The 23,253-nt window shown below is 44.7% G+C and overlaps 1 protein-coding gene across 1 annotated transcript in view; it reads right to left on the reverse strand.

The window, feature by feature from the left end:
* Positions 1-23,253, reverse strand: part of mtss1lb (MTSS I-BAR domain containing 2b) — an 88,759-nt gene that overhangs the window by 59,811 nt on the left and 5,695 nt on the right. The window contains exons 2-3 of the mRNA XM_079497041.1: positions 11,005-11,066; positions 10,764-10,837 (exon numbers count right to left, since the gene is read on the reverse strand). Coding sequence (XP_079353167.1) covers positions 10,764-10,837; positions 11,005-11,066 — 136 coding nt within the window. The remainder of the gene's footprint in view (positions 1-10,763; positions 10,838-11,004; positions 11,067-23,253) is intronic.

Below are 23,253 nucleotides of genomic sequence, written 5' to 3' on the forward strand. Positions count from 1 at the left end.
AGAGGGTGGAGGGAGGGAGAGAGAGAGGGTGGAGGGAGGGAGGGAGAGAGAGAGGGTGGAAGGAGGGAGAGGGTGGAGGGAGGGAGAGAGAGAGAGAGGGTGGAGGGAGGGAGAGAGGGTGGAGGGAGGGAGAGAGTTGGAAGGGAAAGAGAAAGTGCTCTGGCAGAGGGAGAGAGGAGGGTATGGAGGAAGGGAGTGAGAGAGAGGGAGGGAGAGAGAGAGAGGGAGGGAGAGAGAGGGAGAGAGAGAGAGGGAGGGAGAGAGAGAGAGAGAGAGGGAGGGAGGGAGGGAGGGGAGGGGAGGGAGTGAAATAGATGCACATTGTGACCAGGGCTTAATTAAAGACAATAATGTTGTTTTTGTAGCCCTCTCTGCACAACAATGGGCCTCTCAGCCGTGGCCTACTTAGAAAGAAGGGAGGAAAAGAGGGAGGAAGGGAGGAAGAGAGAGAGTTAAAGAACAGGGGTGGTGTGGGGGATGGGGGGGGGGGGTGGAAAAACAGCAACAAAAGAAAATAGATTCTTATTCCATAGCCCTCACAATGAACCCCACACGAACCCCCCAAACTCAAAACTCTGCACTTTTCTAGGACAGAAGAGTCAACACTTACTTTCTTCGAGTCGGAAACTGCACCGAAACAGACGTATGTTGCCTGTCCCCATGTACTGTAATTATGTCCAAGTAGAGTGCTATGGGGTAACATGTACTGTACCATGTCCAATACGTCATAGAGCGCTGAAGACAAAAAGGGCAGGGTACATGTACAGGGTACACTTTTTTTGTTGTTTTTCTTCTTTGTAATTATTTGTTCGGCCCAAAATATTGTGTTTGTTGTCATGATTTGTCAAGATCCGAGTTGGCTTTGTCCGCGGCTTTAAAGGTCTAATATTAAATACTTTTTGAATTGTCTATGAGAAAAATGAATGGGGAATTATTTCCTGGGCCAGTCGTCATCATGAAAGGGTGTGGGACTGCGATGCTCTATGGCCGCCCCAGACAGATGGATAGATGCCTACACATCTCTTGTGTCACATGCAGTCTCTTGACTGCATGTGACCTTGACATTTTAGACCCACAAGTTAAGCATCTCTTTGGGACCGCCTACTGATCATTCCCACAGCATTTCATGAAAATACACCCATCCATACCCAATTATGAACTTGACCATGAATGTGATCTTGACCTACTGATCTACTTATCATTCTCTCCATGTTTAATAAAAAAATGCCCACCTCTTCTCAAGGTATCTTTTTATTATTTTTTGAATCCCATTTTTTCACCCGGTGCCAATTGCCTAAACTATAATCCTGTCCCTCTGCCAACCTGGGGAGAGCCCCGAACTGAGTTCATGCTTCTTAAATGCATAAGGAGTGAGCAGGCCGCTTCTAATCACCTGGCAGGCGGATGTAGCGCGTGGAAGGAACACGCTATTCCAACCAGTTCCTTTCCCTTCCATCAGGCCATGGGGAGTTATCTCCCCATATCTCTCAAGTTATCTTGCTTAAAAACAAAAACATCACTCCACAGATGCTGGTTTTAACCAATCACATTTAAAGGGGCATTCCACTCATTTTCAACATTTTACTATGTCATTAATATACCTTAGAGCTGTTGTGTGGAAATAATAAAAAAGTCTCCCCACTCTGTGTTTCCTAGAACTGGAGATCTGAAAAAAACCATTAACATGGTGAAACACATCTTGATGATGTCATCAAGATGTGTTTCACCATGTTAATGATTTTTTTCATACTTACAGTTCTAGGAAACACAGCATGGGGGGACTTTTTTATTATTTCCACACAACAGCTCTAAGGTATATTAATGACATAGTAAAATGTTGAAAATGGGTGGTTTTCCCCTTTAAAACCCTCTTATTGCCATACCTAATTAACTAATTAATGTGCCTTCAGCCAGCATTTTTCAAATGTTTAATTTGTCATTTTAATGCCAATAGAAAAATCCGCGATATACACACTATATCTCATTTTGACGGGGCAAGACTATAGTATTGGGACAATCAGTCCTGATGGTGGCGGTAACGTCACCATTTTGCCGATTCTGACCAAAGAGAGTGAGTGAACGATGACCACTTCCGGTTTGGATCAAAATATCCGGCAGTAGCTTTGCTAATGTGTTACACTCTCAGATGTCCGGAATGCTAAGCTATCATCGTATTTTTCATAACTAAGTCAAATTAAGCTCTAATCAAGCCCAAAACATCGCATTTTACGCAGCGATGCATGCGCGATCACGCGCGTGCGCGATCGACCGTGCACGCGCGGATTTTCGGCCGGTTTTAGGAAGATTACATCGGCCGTTAGCCAAATTAGCTAAAAAATGCTAAATTTTGCGACAATAAGCTCCCGATTATTGGGAATCAATCGATTACGTCCATTACGTCATTGGCCATGATGGATTTATTGATTTAATTACGTCCATTACGTCAATGGCCATAAACCAGTTAATATAGCGTCTAATATCAGAGTGGCCTCCTGTTCACAATGTTTTGCTGTGGATAGTAGGTGGATAGGAGTGTGTGTGTCTGTGTGATAGGAGTGTGTGTGATATTTGGCAAAATGTTTAGGAGCAATATAAATGTGTGTGTGTGTGTGTGTGTGTGTGTGTGTGTGTGTGTGTGTGTGTGTGTGTGTGTGTGTGTGTGTGTGTGTGTGTGTGTGTGTGTGTGTGTGTGTGTGTAGCGCCACCATGAGGCTGATTTGAAAACCGTCAAGTGGCATTTTCTTCCAAAACCTAGTGGGAATATGCATGCACAGTTTCACCACAATCGGACGCTGCGTTGAGTAGTTGTGGCAATTTGTACAAAACGGGTACAAAGCGGGCTACTCCTGAAAAGTTTAGAAGCCAATCGTAGCCAATGAGGGTGGATTATGAGAAATCAAACAACCCCGTCTTGATCACATGACTATGGAGAGCATGTGTACTGATTTGCGTGAAATTTGGATAAAATCTGAAGGAGTAATATTAGAAAATGTGTTTTACATATGTCGGCCTCCTGGTGGCGCTATAAAGAGCAGATGTGAAAAATTCCAGGCAAAGGTTTTTCCTTGGCCTCTAGGGAGTTGGCATACAAAGTTACACTTCATTTTCAACTCAGCCACCATGAGGCTGAGTTGAAAATGTTCATGTGGCATTTCTTCCTCTGCCTAGTGGGAATGTGCGTGGACAATTTCACGGAAATCACACAATGTGTTCATGATTTGCAGCATTTTGTTTAAAACTGAGCACTCCTGCGAACTTTGGAAGCCAATCTTAGCCAATCAGGATGGAGTCTGAGAAATCTGAAAGACCCGTTTCGTTGAATGGCTCTAGAGAGACTGTGTACCAATTTGCGTGATGTTTGGACAAAATCTGTAGGTGCACTGTCCAAAAACTTGTTTTGCACAAAGCGGCCTCCTGGTGGCGCTATAACAGGCCGTTCTGGAAATTTTGGGGCAGAGGTTCATCGTTGGCATCCGTGTGTGTGCAAAATTTGGCATCGACCGGGTTAACGGTGCCGGAGATTAGCTGTTCACAGACGGAAGGACGGACACACGGACACACGGACACACGGACGGACGGACGGAGTGCAAAACATACTCTCTCGCCATATAAGCATTACTACTGCAAAGTGCAGACACCATTCAAAAAGTAATTTCTCCCTTTGAAATAGCACAACATTAGGGGCACGCTCTTCTTAAGTTAAAGTTTTACTTCAGACACTGCAGGCTTAATGCATGTGGTAAACAAAATTTACAGATGCGTTGTTTAGTAAATCAATTAATCGATTAGTCGACAAATTTACATGACAATTAGTCAATGAATCATCCATTTAGTGGAGGACAGCCCTAGCATACTGTAGATACAGGAACCCCCACTCTACATGACTTGGCTGAGAAGCACACGCTATAAAAAGCACATAGCGGCTCGGAATTCACGGTGGAGACTACGGGTGTAATTTATGTCATAGAAGGAAAATCTCTCAGGCTTATGTTAACCCATTTTGACCTGAGAAAAGATTCTACAAATGCCTTCTAAATCCTGACAGTTTTCAGAAAAACCTGTTTCTATGTCAGTGGTTTTCAAAGTTTTTCATGTCAAGGACCCCAAAAACTATATGTAATTGGCCGCCGACCCCCATTTGAAAATATGTAGTTCCAGGGACCCCCCCCAGAAGCAAAGATTTGAGTTATAAACGGTTGCTCTGAAAGATTTGCGCCACATTTTCACTATTTTTAAAAAATAGCAGATCTACAAGTTCGTAGCGCGGCACTCGTTTTTTCAATAGATAAAGCATAACATAATGCTTAAAACACCAGCAGGGGTTCCCGACCAGAAATGGGTTAACCACAGGCCTTACGTTCACGATGCGCTGTGAGCTTGTAGATCAGCTATTTTCAGCATGCAACCAAGTGTAAAATCAGCCAACACGACGCCATCAAGCCCCGCCACACAACCGCCAAAATACATTTTAGTCGACAAAATCAATCATCAACCATAAAACTAGACTAATGGAATTGGAATTTTACTCAAAATATTATGACTAAAGCTAAATCAAAATGTGCTGTTAAAATCAACACTGGGTACTATTGCAGGTTAGTACAGCAACATTTAGCTCAATGATTCAGGACAGTGATTCAGCTCTTACACAACTGACTGGCCATGGCTCCTTGTGGCGTGGGGGTCTATAAATGCACCTTTCCTTGCGTGACAGAATGTATGCTACATTACTAGTGCTCTTCAACCATGAATGGCATGCTATCTATGAAACGCAGCCACGTATCTTGCTCAGATTTCCCCCACTCCACTTGGCAACAACATGGCTATTTTCTCTCTCTCTCTCTCTGACACACAAACACACACACACACACACACACACACACACACACACACACACACACACACACACACACACACACACACACACACACACACACACACACACACACACACACACAGTCTCTCCTTGTTGCTTGGCAACCATGCTCATAAATGTGTGATCCCTCTCATCTGTGATTGGCTTCGGGGACATACAGTGATCCAGCAGATCCAAACCTGCCGACCTTGGGGAAATATTTTGTGCACCACAATAGTTTGTGCACGTTCACAACACGTTGTCTGCATATGAACAAGAGTAATGGTAAATTGGCAATGTTGAATAACAATATTACATTGATAAGTTATATTTATAATTATATATATGTCACGGCCCGGCCCGACCTAGCGGTCCGGGCACCTAGGGTGCTAATCCAGCGGGTTTGACTCCCGATCCTGACGACCTTTGCTGCGTGTCAATCCTCATCTCTCTCCCCCTATTTCCTGCACGCACGCACGCACACGCACCCACGCGCGCGCACGCACCCACACACACACACACACACACACACACACACACACACACACACACACACACACACACACACACACACACACACACACACACACACACACACACACACACACACACACACACACACACACACACACACACACACACACACACACACACACTATAATAATCCTCCACAACAGACTACTGTCCAGTTCCTTCTGTCTTGACAGAAGACACGCTCTTCATTTTCTGACTTGGTGCTAGTATGCTCTCTCTCACGCTCTTCTCTTCTCTCTTTCTTCACGACTATTACTCCATTCCTCAACAGTCTGGAACAATCACCAACTGTTGGTTCCATCATTTCAACTGACCATGAATGTTTCCTATAGTCAACCTCCTGAGTCAATACAGTGTATTGACTGTCTGCCTTGAATTCAGATTCAAGGCAGACAGTGTGTATTGAATACACACTGTCTGCCTTGAATCTGAGACCCTTTCCACACAAGAACGGCTCGGGCTGTTACCCGCACAAGTATGTAACCGTTCTCAAACTTAATAGTGTCCACACTTGCTCCGGCAAACACACAGCAAAAGATTGTAATATTTGTCCGGCCTGTAGGTGGTGCTGTAGCCGCCATAAAGCCCTAAATAGAGGAAGACAAGACAGATATATCTACATGCATGGACGGACGGATTGACAGTGGTGGATGTGTGCTATCATTAGATATATACTTATACTAATCTACATGTCAGTAGCCTATTAAATGCCATAACATGACACATAACTTTGATCGACATATGAGCAAACTCCCCAGAGAGAAGTGGTTAAGCAGATTGGAGCAGCAACAAGCAGTCCGTAATCTGCTAGGTAAGCTATCATTCAGTTATCCAGTTAGCAGGAGGAGGACGCCAATCAAAAATCATCATGGACACCGTAGGTAGAAAGCCTGGTGACGTGAGTTAGTTTGGAGGGGCGAGGGGACTATGACGTCACCGGCTCAGGGAAGATACGGCATTTGTTGTACACACGGAGACGACAAAGTAGCGTCTCCGAAGTCACTCTGGGAGCATGGTTTAAAAAATAACCGGTTAAGTGCCCCAAAACGCTGTCTCCGTGTGGCAGAAAGGGCAGATCGGCTAAGTACTTGTGCGGGTAATGCAGACTACGTCCTCGTGTAGACAGCACCTGAATATGACAGTCTCTGTTTGCAGTGGAGGCAGTGTGACTCCTCATTCTCAGCTATTTTGAGCGGTAATTAAGTGCAAATATGAACTACAGTATTTAGGACAGTCATGTAAAGAAATAACCTTGTAACTCAAATTCCTATTTCCTAGTTGTGTTGTTGATAATACAACTGAGAAACCTGTGTACTAAATGCCTATTGAATGATGACAGACACCATACGTTCTGCTAAATTATACAATTTAAAATCCATTTCTGAAGCAATGGTTTTATACAAATACATATTATCCATGTTGTTCTTGTACACTTGCATGATTTCCATGTAAAATTGTAGGCCTACTTTAAAAGTGTAAACCTCCTCACAAGAGCCCTGCTGTGTGCGTGCGTGCGTGCGTGCGTGCGTGCGTGCGTGCGTGCGTGCGTGCGTGCGTGCAGTAGCATGTACAGTATGTTAAGATGATCCAGCTGTGTGTCTGAGGCGAGGATGAAGAGGAAGAAGAGTAGTAAAACGCTGCTAAATTAAAGACAGAACAGGTTATTAAACACACACACACACACACACACACACACACACACACACACACACACACACACACACACACACACACACACACACACACACACACACACACACACACACACACACACACACACACACAGCAGTCTCCTACCCACATCAGGGGTGAAGGTCTGTTGTAGGTTTGTTTATGTGCTTCCGTTTTTCTGTGGTTTGTTGTCTCTCTCACACACACACACACACACTTACTCTCTCTCAGACACACACAGACACACACACACACACACACACACACACAGCAGTCTCCTACCCACATCAGGGGTGAAGGTCTGTTGTAGGTTTGTTTATGTGCTTCCGTTTTTCTGTGGTTTGTTGTCTCTCTCACACACACACACACACACACACTTACTCTCTCTCAGACACACACACACACACACACACACACACACACACACACACACACACACACACACACACACACACACACACACACACACACACACACACACACACACACACACACACACACACACACACACACACACACACACACGTTGGCCCCCATAGAAAGTGCAAAACTGCCCTACTTTCTTTGGGGGTAGGAGAACTTTGAGCTTGACATTCATTTACAAAGTGGCTCAAGGTAGGAAATAGGGCCAGTAGGTCCATTGAGCCGTATGGCCCCCAAGATGCATCATCCTCTTGATTAAAGTTCATTTGTAACCTTAAAGTGCAGTCAAATTCATAGGTATCACCGATTATCTCTCCCACACACGCACGCACACGAGAGAACACACACTACACGCACGCACACGCACACGCACACGCACACACACGCACGCACCAAATTACTCTTGCTTGTGTTTGCTGTCTTCCATTTCAAACTCTGTCTTCCAATTTTAGGAAACACTGGAAAATCCTCCACAATGAATCGGGGGATGTACTACTGCATGATTCATTTCCTCACATATTCCCTGTTCTGTACTCCTCTGTACCCCCTGCTGTGTCATGCTTGAAAAAAGAAATCATTGTCTCTCCCTTTCTCTTTCTCCCTGTAAACGTCCTCTATGGATTTCCTCCAGGGCTCCAGAGAGAGAGAGAGAGAGAGAGAGAGAGAGAGAGAGAGAGAGAGAGAGAGAGAGAGAGACATAAACAGAGAGTGAGATAGAGACAGAGAAAGGGAGAAGCGAGACAGAGAGAGAGACTGAGACAGAGAGAGACAGAGAGAGCGAAAGAGACAGAGAGAGAGAGAGCGAAAGCGACAGAGAAAGAGAGCGAGAGAGAGACAGAAAGAGACAGAGAGAGAGAGAGAGAGAGAGAGAGAGAGAGAGGAAGTCAACAAGAGAAAGTAAGCAGTCAGCGGAGGCTCAGAACCAATTATGTTTAATACTTGCAGCTGTACAAGAACAGAGCATGGCATCATCAGTACCCTTTGGTCCTGAGTGTCTCACACACACATGCGCACGCACGCACGCACACACACACACACACACACACACACACACACACACACACACACACACACACACACACACACACACACACACACACACACACACACACACACACACACACACACACACACACACACACACACACACACACGCCACTGTAATCATCTGTCAGAAGCACACTAAGGAAGACAGAGGGCATCATTATTGGCGCTGTCACGTCTGCCTCCACACAGAGACACAACCATTGTCTGTCTGTACTGTAATAAGAGAGTGGAGTCTCTCAAGCTCACTGTGTGCTATACTAGTGCCTGCATCAATTCCTTCCTTCATGACCAAACAAGCACATTCTAGTTTGTGTGCACGTGTATGAGTATGTGTGTGTGTACGCGCGTGTGTGTGTGTGTGTGTGTGTGTGTGTGTGTGTGTGTGTGTGTGTGTGTGTGTGTGTGTGTGTGTGTGTGGCATTGGCATCTGTAATGAGCTGACAGAGCTTTGGTGATTTCCTGTCTGGCCTGTAAAAAAGCAGCACGAGTCTCTTCCTGTATCGTCCTCTAGGACCCCACCTGGGGGGCCAAGCGCGCACACACACACACACACACACACACACACACACACACACACACACACACACACACACACACACACACACACACACACACACACACACACACACACACAGCTGCACCAAATAAGTCACAATGGGAGGAGAGAACCCCTATGTTTAGTACGGTACATACTCCTTCCGATCCTCCGACATTTTCTTCGGATAGGGAGGCGATGTAACAAAAGGTTCTGGGCTTCGGAAAGGGCGGTTCTAGCACTTTTCCTCAGAACCATGAGTGCATGTCCTGACTCTCCGAACCATAGTTCGGGAAGCCTTTCCATACCGTGAGATACCCATGATGCACCCAGAAGACCCTCCACTCTTCTATTGCACTGGTCAAACTCAATTTATAACTTGAATATGCCGTTCCTTCTGACTCTGAGTTTCAGCAAAAGTCCCGTTGCCAGATTTGAAGAAACAAGCGGCCAGGTCCAGGAAAACAAGTCACAAATATTGTCTTGAATGTTTATGAAAGCGTTTCAACAACACCAACCCTTTTAACAACATATCAATCTGAGGGTCCTTCACATGAACCACTGGTCAAGTCAACCACATCTCCTCTTCAAGTTACTTATATGAAAACAAGCCCAAGTTGCTTGTAATAGCCGGACATGGCAACATGACTTCCAGCGTGACACAAACAGTTACTTCTAATTCTTGCCTTTACAGCCTTGTATAAGTATTACATATTGACTACAACAGCAAACAAGTTCAGCCTCCAGGAAGAAACCCTAAATACAAAGGGAAGACATCATTGCACATTAAAAACACACCAGGGTGTCTATAAAGTACTGTTCACCTCATAGACACGTGAAAAACTGGAAAAATACAAAAATTGTGGCACTCTATCTTTAACAGATATGTCCAACAATCTCAGCTAATGGAGCAATTCTCCATAAACGTCATCAAGTTGTCAATGAATAGTGTACACAGCCACGTTGTGTAAAAAGATAAATTAATGTGTAAAAACATACTTGTTTTCTGAATTATTTCTGCTATAGGCTACTACTCACATGTTGACTCTGCTATTAATGTTTACATTAATGTACAAAGCAGCAACGTGGAAGAAAATCGATTTTATTTTTTACAATAAGCACTAGGGTGAGATCCGTTTTAAAACACAGATCTCAGCTTACTGTAAAAATAGGCTTTATGTTTATCAGACTTTTCTAGGCTAGGGGATACATCACTCATCTCTATCCCTTTAAACAGTGCTTGATAAATGCTTTGAAGTTCAGGACAGAATGAAGCTGTAGGGCTGTTGGAAGCCCTTTCATCAGTGGAAGTAGAATTTAGCAGGCTGGTTGATAAACATCGCTTCCAACTTAATGGGATTCCTGTTTGTGTTGCCATTCTAGAAGGCACATTACACTCAAACTGAGCACAACTAACGCAAAACATATTATAGCCCCCAAAAGAAAATCATGGGCAATGATGGGCACCTTTGGGGGCACGCACAAAGTCCATAGACTTGGGTGCCACGTTACGGGGGGCAAACACAAGCCAGGCGTTGGAGGGGCTAGCACCCTTCAAACACACGCATGCACGCAGAGACACGCACGCACGCACGCACACACGCACACACGCACACACACACACACACACACACACACACACACAGACACACACACACACACACACACACACAAACACAAACACACACAAGCTTGTCCTACCTCTTGTATTGGTGGCCATGTCTGCCACCTTCTGAAAGGCATCCAGGAAGGCCACAGCAGCCAGAACCGTGGTCCTGTGGGGACAAGGCAGAGATTTACTTTAGTGTGCTAAGGTCAGATGGTCGAGATATTGGATTGCTGATGTCACAGACATCACATTTAAAGTATCCATCATTTCATTCTAAATGACAATCTACAGGACACTGCACATAACTGGAAGCTGTTAGTTGTTTCGGCTTACCGGAGCTGGGAGTGGAGCTTGGTGGCCTTGGCGCTGAAGTCCTCCCACACTGGATAGGAGCACTGGGAAAACATACAGAGCACTGCTTAGAAACACATATCCCCTCACATAGACTGCTTATCCGTAGTCGGGTCGCGGCTCCACCATGAGTGCTCCAGACTTCCCTCTCCAGAGCAACATTAGTGACTTCCTCCTGGGGGATTCCGAGACGTTCCAAGGCCAGTGAGTCGATGTGTTTCCTCCAACTGCGCCTTGGTCTGCCCCGGGGTCTCCTCCCAGTGGGACGTGCGTCGAGGACCTCCCTAGGGAGACGCCCGAGAGGCATCCTAACCAGATGCCCGAACCACCTAAGGAGCAGCGGTTCTACCACCTATGGGGTGCCCCTAGGGGTGCAAAAATCAATAATTTACTATAATAATATATATCGACGTACAGCTTTCATTCATGGATTGTAAGTTGTAACATATTCATACACTAATGTGCAATCGTACAGTACTTGGTTGCATTCTTAAAATTCAGCATGTCTACCTAATTCATGCAGTGACTCATCTCTGCTTGAATTGCAAAATGTATGTCTCAGAATGCATCTATAGCATTTTAGACTAAGCCCTTCATCTCCTTTCCTTTATCATATCTCTCTCTCTCTCTCTCTCTCTCTCTCTCTCTCATATTATCCACCCCATCACCGTCCTGCAAAGCGGGGGGCAGGTGTTGCAGCGTTAAGGGCCTTAAGGGCCTTTCAAACGTGAAGCAATATAATGCGCCTATAGTTCATTTTCAATGAGACCTGCGCTTTTGCGCGGAGCTCCGCGACAATGCAAGCATATTTACGAGAACACGGTCCCGTGAATTTGTTGCGCGCGTGCTCGTTCCGTGACTCATCAGACCTGGATTCTGTTTAGCTTTTTTTTTTACGCTTGCATTGTCGCACGGCGCCCCTCTTCAACAGACCTGTAGCAGACCTGTCGTTGATCCAGGCAACAACGTGTGCGACTGTGTGTTCCTCATTTCCCGTTTGAAACGCCCTTAAGTCTGACATACGTGGCTGGTTAAGACTCAACCGTGGCTTATGTGTGCGGTTAGGGTTAGTATTATTGGGAATGGGACGCTGGACTATGCTCCATTGCACCAATCCCCACGTAGATACCTAACCCCCCAAACACACACACACACACACACACACACGCACGCACGCACAAAGCACTTGACAGCCACTGGGAGCAGCCAGCACCCGGGTAAGTTCCTGGGGGTCTGGATGTTGCGGGGACCTCGCGGGGACCCCCAAAAGGTACAGTTGCACCGCTCATTTCACACAGGTGAGATTTTACTTTCCTCATAATTATTTGGACATTGATGTAGCAAGGTCATGCAAAAACTAAACGTAGGAGCTGAAAAAGTAAGAAATAAACCAAGGAAGAATCACGAATAGAAATGTACCATAGTGAATAATACCATGGAATGAAAGATTGAAGAAAGAGGAATGTAAAAGAGGGGGAGGGGCATATCATGGCGAGGCGCTGTGATGTCATAGGGGAGACGCTCTTTGATCTGGCCTGTTTGATGTGGCTTCATTTGGTCTGAAATCACAACCCCATTTCCCTATGGTACAACCCCCGCTCACACACACGCACACGCGCACACACACACACACACACACACACACACACACACACACACACACACACACACACACACACACACACACACACACACACATGCAGGTGCACACGTGCATGCAACACACATTTGCGCATGTACACACACACACACACACACACACACACACACACACACACACACACACACACACACACACACACACACACACACACACACACACACACACACACACACACACACACACACACACACACACACACACACACACACAGGCTGTTTGAAGTGCCCTGCAGAGCTTAAGTTGTGTGGAGGGGAGATAACGGGACAAAGCCACGCACACACACACACGCATACACACACACGCATATTTATGGCATTCTAATCCAATAAAATAGTCTGGTGGCTACTAACAGGGAGGTGATTGGTTTATAAATGCTGTATTGTGTATGCGTGTGTGTGTGTGTGTGTGTGTGTGTGTGTGTGTGTGTGTGTGTGTGTGTGTTCACCAACGCTTTGCTGTCTGTTGTCCTCCACACACACACACACAGTTACTTTGTGTATTTGCGTGCATGTGTGGCGGCCGGGCACGTGTCCTTTATAGACAGTCACAGCCCACTCGACACGCCAGCTGACCTCTACACACACACCAGACCTCCCCACAGCAGGGGGAGAAGACCATTAAGACCTGATACGGTATGAGGCAGATTCTGAGAAAATAATCTTCTTAAATCCTCAGTTTTCTGAAAATCTATATGGTTTCTATATCAGTGGTGCTCAACACAACGACTCATGCTCATCTCCACTAAAAGAAAATCACTCCCGTGTGAAGTGAGGGGCGCTCTTATCCTCTTACAACATTGAGTCTTATGACTATATATTACACGATTACACAAATGTCTTCTAAATCTGTTTTTTATTCTGGCTTTGATGCAAATTCTAAACATGATGGGTGCAGCTGCAGAACTTATGGTGCTGAATGCAGTCAATGCACTGTTGCGCTCTCCTGTCAAGTGTCGACTGATGCGCAGCAAAAAGAAAACAATAAAAGGGAAAAATCGATTGACACATCAATAAATGGCTGCGACACGTTGAGTCACCAAATACTCAGTCATTCACACCCCTACTTTCAAATAAATGTAGTTAAGTAAACGTACAATATTTGGGTCTGAGATGTAGTGGAAGTATTGGAAATTGGAAATACTCAAGTAAAGTACAAATACCTCAACATTGTACTAAGTAGTAAGTACAGTACTTAGTACTGAATTGCATGCATCTGTGCCTCCGCTTGCCATTTCAAAGACCACTGTTCTTACAAGATCATCATGGAGTATGGTGGTGGCCACAATTAGATGTCAGCCGTGTGTGTGTGGTGTGTGTGTGTGTGTGTGTGTGTGTGTGTGTGTGTGTGTGTGTGTGTGTGTGCGTCAGCATTTTGATAACATACTATTACATCACCACTTCCTGTGACAGAGAAACACCATAGCAACAGGACATGCATGACTAATGACTGCACTCACGCACGCACGCACGCACGCACGCACACACGCACGCACGCACGCACGCACGCATGTTTTTTGCTCTAGAACATACAAAGCACAAAACCCTTCCTTCCTGCCCTCGCTCCTCCTTTCCTTCTGTCCTTCCTTCCTTTCATTAATGAATGAATGAATGAATGAATTATTTTCTCCATTCTGTCCAAATCGCAGGTCACACACACAACAAAATGACAGTTATACATATACCGGTATATCCCATCTTCCCATCCACCATTACAGTACTGTCTGTGACTTTACTTTGGGGTGCTGACAACAAGCCACTGCATGGCCTAGTTCTCAGAGGCAGTGTGATCTCTGTGCTGCTGCCCAGTCTGCCCAGCACTCCACTGAATGGCTGGGAGAGAGACAGAGGGGGGGGGGGGAGAGAGAGAGAGAGAGAGAGAGAGAGAGAGAGAGAGAGAGAGGAGCCTTACACTCCACAGAGGATGGGAAGCTTACTGCTTTCCCTGTCTCTCTTTTGTTCCCTTTGTTTCCTCGCAGCAAGACAGAAAAACAGAGGAAATCCACAGAGTGAGAGAGAAACAGAGTACAGTATGGAGGCACATGGGGGGAGAGAGAGGGACGCAAGGATATAAGCTCCTTTTTTTATACTGTATAATCAGGCCAATTCGCACATTAAAAGCGAACTGTGTGAAGACCAAACAAAAGAGACTCATTTCACAGTTCCTCATATGCATAATCAGCTGACTGTCTTTTCAAAGGGAGGATCACATTGGTTCTTTTAGTCGGGCCAGGGATGAGGACATGGCCCAGAGCCGTGAATGCAATCATGTTATCTTGTGGCTGATATTCACATCAATGCAGTGTTGTCTGTGAACAGCAAAATGTTGAAATGTAAAAGTCCCCCCCCCCCCCTCTTTATTTTTATTTATTGATTTTGTGTTTCCCAAGATCATGCAATAACTATCCTACATGATGAACATAATAAATTATGTACATTGTTCATTGATAGTACGATGCAGAACCCCACAGACCAAAACGATGTATTTAAATAGTGATTTTTATCCAATGGAGTAATCTCCAATTTGTGTTCACGTCTTGGTATTGTATGTTATGACTGTGCATGATAATCCGATCCATCTGTGTTTTTATGGACTTTTAATGTATCCACAACACAATCGTAGACTACCCATAAGTACTCTGGCTGCTATAGCAACCCTAAAACGTGAAACCATAATCTCAGAAATATGATTTATATGCGGTATATATATGTGACAATAATGTATCCAACGTGTCATGACATAATCCTTCTGTAGTGGCTGAGAAGCAATCCTGCCTGTCCTGGATAGTAATCTGTGTCAAATGGAAAGGCATGGACATGCAGATGAGGATGCGCCTGCAGAGCTGCCTCGCTGCATAATTGATGAAGTGCAGAAGCTAATTCCAATCTAAACACAGTGATGAGCCAAAGAGGAGACCATCTGGGTTCTGTTGTGTCTCTCTCTGTGTGCCGCGAGGCAGGGATCATAGACTATCTCTCTGAGTTAAACATCTGTAAAATCACATTGTTTCTGTGTGTGGTGATACGAAGGGAAATGTAGCGGACGCATTTGCATAAATACATCGCCGCACATAAACAGATCACACACACGCACGCACATCCACTGCTCACCAACAGGGTTGTTGTTTTTTCTCCACACCTTCACACCAGCAATTTGTGAAGTTAAGCGAGGAGGGACAAGCACTTGAACTCTTAGTTGTGCTCTCAGCATATCAGCATCGGCTATTTAGTGACGTTCCTTCACATCCCCTCTCACCACAGACAGACATCATCATCGTGTTTGTATTCATCAAGGGTTATATGGCACCGTTCAGCAACAAGCATCTTCCTCCTTACTGGCTGTTATTATCTTCTGCCATCATAGCAGTATAGCTAACGTTTAAAGCTGCATAAATCAATGATCTAAGATCAATGTCCATGGTGGCGTAAAGCAATAATGTAAACACACGTTCACATTAGGCACGCACGCACGCACACGCACGCACGCACGCACGCACACACACACACACACACACACACACACACACACACACACACACACACACACACACACACACACACACACACACACACACACACACACACACACACACACACACACACACACAAAAATATGCCAATATTCCCCATGTGTGCCTCTAAAAAGAAGACATGGGATATAGAGCATGAATGGGACATTCTGTTCATTCACTGGTTTCTTTTTGAGAGGAACAAGAGAATATTGATTTGCTGTGTTCGCTGCTCCTCTCTACCCTCTCTCTCTCTACCCTCTCCTCTCTCTCTCATCCCAAACTTCTCTCCCTCTCTCTCTCTCTCTCTCTCTGTTCATAATGATCAGTGCGTTTTGCAGTGAACAGCAGAGTGTGATGAGAATGCTTTGACAGGCCTGACAAAGAGTTCAGTGAGAGAGGCTCTCTTGGCTGTCCCACAGTGCATCGCACCTCCCAGGACGGACCCACGCCATTCAGCTTAACGAGGCCCAGCACCCTAATGATCCTGTATAGACATTTTAACAAGCACCAGCGACAGAGATGCTCATTTTGGAGTTGCACGACTCCGTCCGCAGTACGCCGTCAAGAGTCACAAATGAACACTTTTGGCGTCACATTAAAAACCATGCGGTCTCCCACGTCGGGTGTTGTTTTTCTATGAATGTACCTGGAATGTACGGGTTAGTTGTGCGCTAAAGAAAATCTGTCTGAAAGTTATGTTGGCTATCATTAGTTGAAATGAAATGAAATGAAATCTATATTTACCCAGGGTATCTGGGCTAAGCTCAAGAACTTGTTTCCAGCCAGGCCCTGCTCATAGAACACATTTCATCGTAGTGGTTGATGCCTTGTTCAAGGGCATTTCAGCGGTGGTAATTTTAACGTGTCGGACGGCTGGTTCGAACTGGGAACCTTCCGGTATCTAGACCGCGCCGCTATCCGTTCGGCCACCGCTGCCACGAGGAGTAAAATTTGAAGAGATACAATGCCAAGAACATACTTTTGCTTTTACGTGGCGTTGTGCATTTAGGCTTAAAGCTCATGTGATCATGCTGACTCAGCATGCAAGTTTGTTAGTGAATGTCGTCCCAGTATGCCCGTTCAGGCTCTCACTATCTGGGCACAGAGCTGTGTGCTACAATGGGACTATTGGGAAAAGTGCAGTGGTGGAAAAAGTACTCATTTGTTTTACTACCCATTTTGACCTGAGAAAAGATTCTACAAATGTCTTCTAAATCATATCAGTTTTCTGAAAAACCTCATTGGTTCTCAATATGTCAAGGACGCCCAAAAATATATGTAATATACCCCCATCTGAAAATATGTTGTTCCAGGAACCCCTCAGAAGTAAAGATTTGAGTTAAAAACACACTGAAAGAATATATATTCAAAGATTTGCGCCACATTTTCACGATTTAAAAAAAATAGCAGACCTACAAAGCGCTATGAGCTTGTAGATCTGCTATTTTTCAATAGCTAAATTACCACAATGTAGAAATACTCCATTACCACCATTACCAATGTACTTCTTTATGCAGAATGTCCCATTTCATGTTTTGGAATGTATAAACAAACATCTGCTTTTGAAAATAGCAGATTGATTGATTTTCAAATGGCTGAAATATATATAGGGCTGAAGTGGTTAATGTATGTTTTGTGATAATAATCAAATCTACAAAGTAGCTAGAAACTACAGTTTTCAAATAATTGTAGTAAATTAAAAGTACAATATTTGCCTCTGAGATATAGTGGAGTAGAAATACTCCAGTACAGTAAAAACATGCCAATCAGCCAATCAAATCACATTCCGAGGTACAAACACACTCACAAAGCTGTGCATAGGGGGGGGGGGGGGGGGGGGGGTCCTCAAAAACATGTTCTGGCGATTCAGGTCAGGTCTGCATTGAATTGGCCATCAGCATCGTTTCAACTCCATGACGTTAAACAACAAACATGGGTGCCCCCACTGTGGTAATTTGCGACCGTATCGATCTGGCTATTAAATCGCCCTATGATAAATAGATTCTTTACAGAAACGTCATGTTTTAGAAACATAATTTTACCGTGTTTGACTACATGCTAGTAGCGCTTGTTGACCGTGTTTTTCTGGTTTGCAACCGGGTTAGCCACAATGATTGACAACAACGTAATTTGCTTTGCTACTATTTTGATTGGTTGGTGTGAACCAATCGCCAAAGATTGCCGCTTTGACAACGCCCATTCCAGAAACTGCTGTCATGGGTAATGAATGAATGAATAATGAAGTGGAACGAAATGGAAATGTGTCAGGCTAGTACTTAAGTACAGGACTTGAGTAAATGCACTTGTGTTACTTAGTTTACACCACTGCAATGGGACCAGTGGGAAATGTGCTACATGGACACATAGGAGGAGCCACGAGAAGGAGGAGAGGTCCGTGGTGTTCTCTGACTCTGTGTTGACTGGACAGTGAACACGCATCCCATAGCTCAGGTCTCAGCATTAGTGTAGCGCTGGGAACTTCCCAGCCCAGGGCCAGGACCACACAAACACAAGCGGGCCACAGAGCACGGACTAATGATGCACTCGCACAGAGTGGCGTCAGTACTGCAGCACAGAGTAATTCCAATTGATTGCCGTAAGGCTTAAAAAAAAGAACCAGGGCAAGGGAACAATAAACAGTGTCTGTGAGGAGATAGATCATTTATTTCACATCCACTTGGCCTGATGTTTGTAGCTGCTCCAGCTGAGAGTTTTAATGGCTAAGGTTTCCTAAGCATTCAGTCTGAGATGTCAAAAGATTAATATAACCAGAAACACACATCCGGTTGCTATAGTCCCAGGATATAAATATTTACAGGGTGAATGCTCATAATTAGTCTTCCTATCATGAACTAAAACGAGCCATTTTGGGACTTTCACTGGCTTGAAATGGAACTGGGAGGGTCACTGAGAACAAGCCAAAATCCAAAACTCTCCAGCCACACAATACTATAAAAAGGTTTCCAAAACACTATGAACACAAGATATGCACATAGAACCACATGCCCCTGCCCCAGCTGCGTGTGTGCGTGTGTGCGTGCGTGCGTGCGTGCGTGCGTGCGTGCTTGCGTGCGTGCGTGCGTGCGTGCACCTGCATAATGTGTTAGGTAACATGGCATGCACACACGTAGGTGTGAAGTGTGTTCAGGGCCATAAAGTGTAAACAAAGGACCTCCAGCTCATCCAGATGGCCAACACATCTCACAGTCTCCTGGTTCTCATCATGACTCAAACACCTGAGGACACTTACAGCGAGACATCTCTCTCAAGTAAGGCAGTGAGGCACCGTGTCCAGTGAGAACGCCTTTTGAGATGAGGAGCGCCATGAATAGCATGTCCAGAGTGCTGTCCAGAGAAGGGTGCCATGGATAGCATGTCCAGAGTGCTGTCCAGAGAAGGGTGCCATGGATAGCATGTCCAGAGTGCTGTCCAGAGAAGGGTGCCATGAATAGCATGTCCAGAGTGCTGTCCAGAGAAGGGTGCCATGGATAGCATGTCCAGAGTGCTGTCCAGAGAAGGGTGAAAGAGAGAAAACTGCAAACCCTCCTGGACCCGGCAAGAGTCTCCTTGATTCGACTGTATCTGCTTCTAGATCCATGGATTGTAATTTCTCTTTCCTTGATTCCTCCTTGATTTGGCATCAAACTCCCAAGATTCACCAGAAAACATGAAATTAATCTACTATGTTAAAAGGTTTATGGGGGAGGACCCCCTAGACCCCCCACTTGGGGGGTGTGGTCAGCGCATGCAAACATACAGAGATATTCACCTTTAAGTAATTATTATTAAAGATGGGTCTTCCATTGCTTCAGTCATCAGAACACTTTCTGTCTGCCTACTTTTTGCGTTTTAATTTCCAATGCTAGTAAAGCAAGCCTGATAAAAGTATCAAACTCACAAAATTCACCAGAACACATGAAATGACATCTACTCTGTTGGCAGCCCTGGTTCAAACCCAGTAACCATTGCTGAGAGACAGGGATTTAGAGAATGCTGACAGGCACTCAAATGAGATGTTAACGTCCTGTAAGTAGACTAGAAATAAAACTAGTGTTGACTAATCAATACAAGTGGCTCTTATTTTGATGAGGCAGTTTCTGCACAAGAAGTCCGTTTCACTTGTAAACAAGCTACGATGGATGAGCTGTCAAAGTGCTAGTCGCTAAACCACGTTAGCGACCATATTTACAATATGAAAACTGTCACTTAGACAATGTAGGTTACACACGCTGGAATTAAACATGGAACCTGCAGGCAGCATTAGGTGAGTAATTCATTGTATATGTGTTGGACGTTTGTGGTTGTGCTAATGATAAACGGACAGCTGCTGCTAGTGGGACCTTACTGCTGCTTAACGACGACACTGTCTGTGACTAGGTGTACTAGTGTAGCTTTGCATCTGTTGCATCTGCCCGTGTGAAAGCAGCATAACGTTATGGCAGGATACGAATGTCTGTACCGTACCACGAATGTCCCCCCCCCCCTACCCCCCCGCACCAAACTACATGGGCAGGTGCTCCTTTGAGTACTAGCCCAAAATAATAGTGTGCACCCCTGGGTATAGGGCTCAAATGCATGGCAGACTGGCACTGCCAGCTCAAAAGGCACTCTCAGTGTGGACACAGCGCCTAAATTGTGTCCATCACAGATTGACCAGAATCATACTGAATAGAGTTTAACACGTGCACGTAAATGCACGCAAATGCACGCACACGCATGCACGCACGCACACGCGCACACACACACACACATTTTACATCAGCTTGAAATGTCATCAGCAGGTACATTTTCTACCAGCCCACCTCTGAGACAAATAGAGAGTAGACAGAAATGGTACCACCTTAGCGAGCATTAATGAGGACCGAATGTTTTAACCAAATCATTCAGCCTTAGTCTGAGGTGAGCATTAGGGGTTAAATTAAGGTTTACATTGAATATGCAGAAAACTAAATTGAAAGAGTATGGCAAATATTTAAATTAGTGTTGCACAATTAATCGAAAAAAGAGATTCAGATGTTTTTGCTACAAGAGAGATTTAAGTCAAGCACTTGTTGTCTGTTTAAAGCCACAGTAGTTGGCTCCAGGTGTCACATTTTGAATTTAGTAATGTTCAGCAACTACAGACTAAAGAAAGACAATAAATATTTTCATGGGAAAAAAATAGAATCGTGTGAGAATCGTGGTCTCAATTCTTGTGGAGGGAAATCGAAATTCACATTTGAGCAAGAATCGTGCAGCACTAGCCCAGGCCGGCCTAGCGGTCCGGGCACCTATGGCTGGTAACCCGATTCCAACGACCTTTGCTGCGTGTCACCCCCATCTCTCTCCCTATCTCCTGTCACACTACTGTCTACCTATCAATAAAGGCATAAAAAGCCCCCAAACATATATATTTAAAAAATCCTGCACCACTAATTTAAATACCCCCACCCCCTCATACATTGGTCAATGTAAAAATAATCCCTTCATCTCCATCCTATCTACAGCAGTGGTTCCAAAACTTTTCAGGTCGAGACCCAAAGGAGAGATTAGACGTTTGCCCGGGACCCAAGTCGGTGAAAATAGACGATCTACAAGCTTGTCGATGGTCTATTTTTACTTAAACATTTGTTTTCTAATTTATGGAATTTCTTTGATTTTTCTTTTATTTATTCCTGAAATTACTTTGAAAATATATATATATATATATATATAATAATAATAATAATAATGGTAAATACAAATCTTTGAATTTGCTTTTAATTCATGATCTTAGCTTTTTTGGGAATGTTTTGTTTTTTTAATAATATATTATTATATACAAAACAAAAAATATAGGGACCAATAAAACACACACACACACACACACACACACACACACACACACACACACACACACACACACACACACACACACACACACACACACACACACACACACACACACACACACACACACACACACACACACACACACACAAATCCTCGTGTTTGAACACAAAATGCATTTTGAGAACCCCAACATTTTCCGCGCATCCTTCCCTACACCTTCAGGTTCAAAATCCAGGGGAAACACTGTCTCATGAACTTGTTCATATGTAGGAAACACAAAATAAAGGCGTAGCCTATTTACTTACAACCTAAGGCCTATTTACTTACAACCCTTAAAAGAAATCTGCGACCCACATACAGTATGGGTCCTGACACAGGGTCTGAGAAAGAGATAGAAAACTAGAAAAAGTGCCCCTCGGGGCACAGGTCTCCACCAGGGCAGGCCAGGTTGTGTTCATGATTTGAGGCTTTTGTTCAAAACGGGGCAATCTTGCAAACTGTGAAAGCCAATTATAGCCAACTTCCGACTTGAGCACATGACCATAGAGATACTGTGTAACGATTTGTGAGATTTTCGGACAGAATCTGGAGGAGTAATATCAAAATATGTGTTTTACAAAAGTCGGCCTCCTGGTGGCGCTATAAAAGGCAGATGCGGAAAATGCAGGTCAAAGGTTTGTCCTTGGCCTCTAGGGAGTGTGCACGCAACGTTTCACGCATATCGGTGCAGTTTTAGGTAAAAAATGTGAAAAGCGGCATCGACCGGGTTAACGGTGCCGGAGATTAGCTGGTAACAGACGGACGGAAGGACACACACACACACACACACGGACGGAGTGCAAAACATACTCTCTCCCCATGCCTTCGGCCTGGTGGAGACAAAGAGGGCAGTGAGACAAAGTGAGAGAGAAACAAAGACACAGAAAGAGGGGGAAGCATGGATCGGAGAGCAAGGAAGATCAAGAGAAACTATTTGAACAGCATGCAGGGTTGGGGGTAGAATAATGACCTGTAATAATTCACTAGAGTTCCAAATAATATGGCCCCAAGGGATATATAGATTTCACATTAAAATATACACACACAGACACGTATAATGATTATCTCCATTATCTTACACACACACACGCACGCACACACACACACACACACACACACACACACACACACACACACACACACACACACACACACACACACACACACACACACACACACACACACACACACACACACACACACACACTTC

This window comes from Electrona antarctica (genome assembly GCF_951216825.1).
Source record: "Electrona antarctica genome assembly, chromosome: 3".
Lineage (NCBI taxonomy): Eukaryota > Metazoa > Chordata > Actinopteri > Myctophiformes > Myctophidae > Electrona > Electrona antarctica.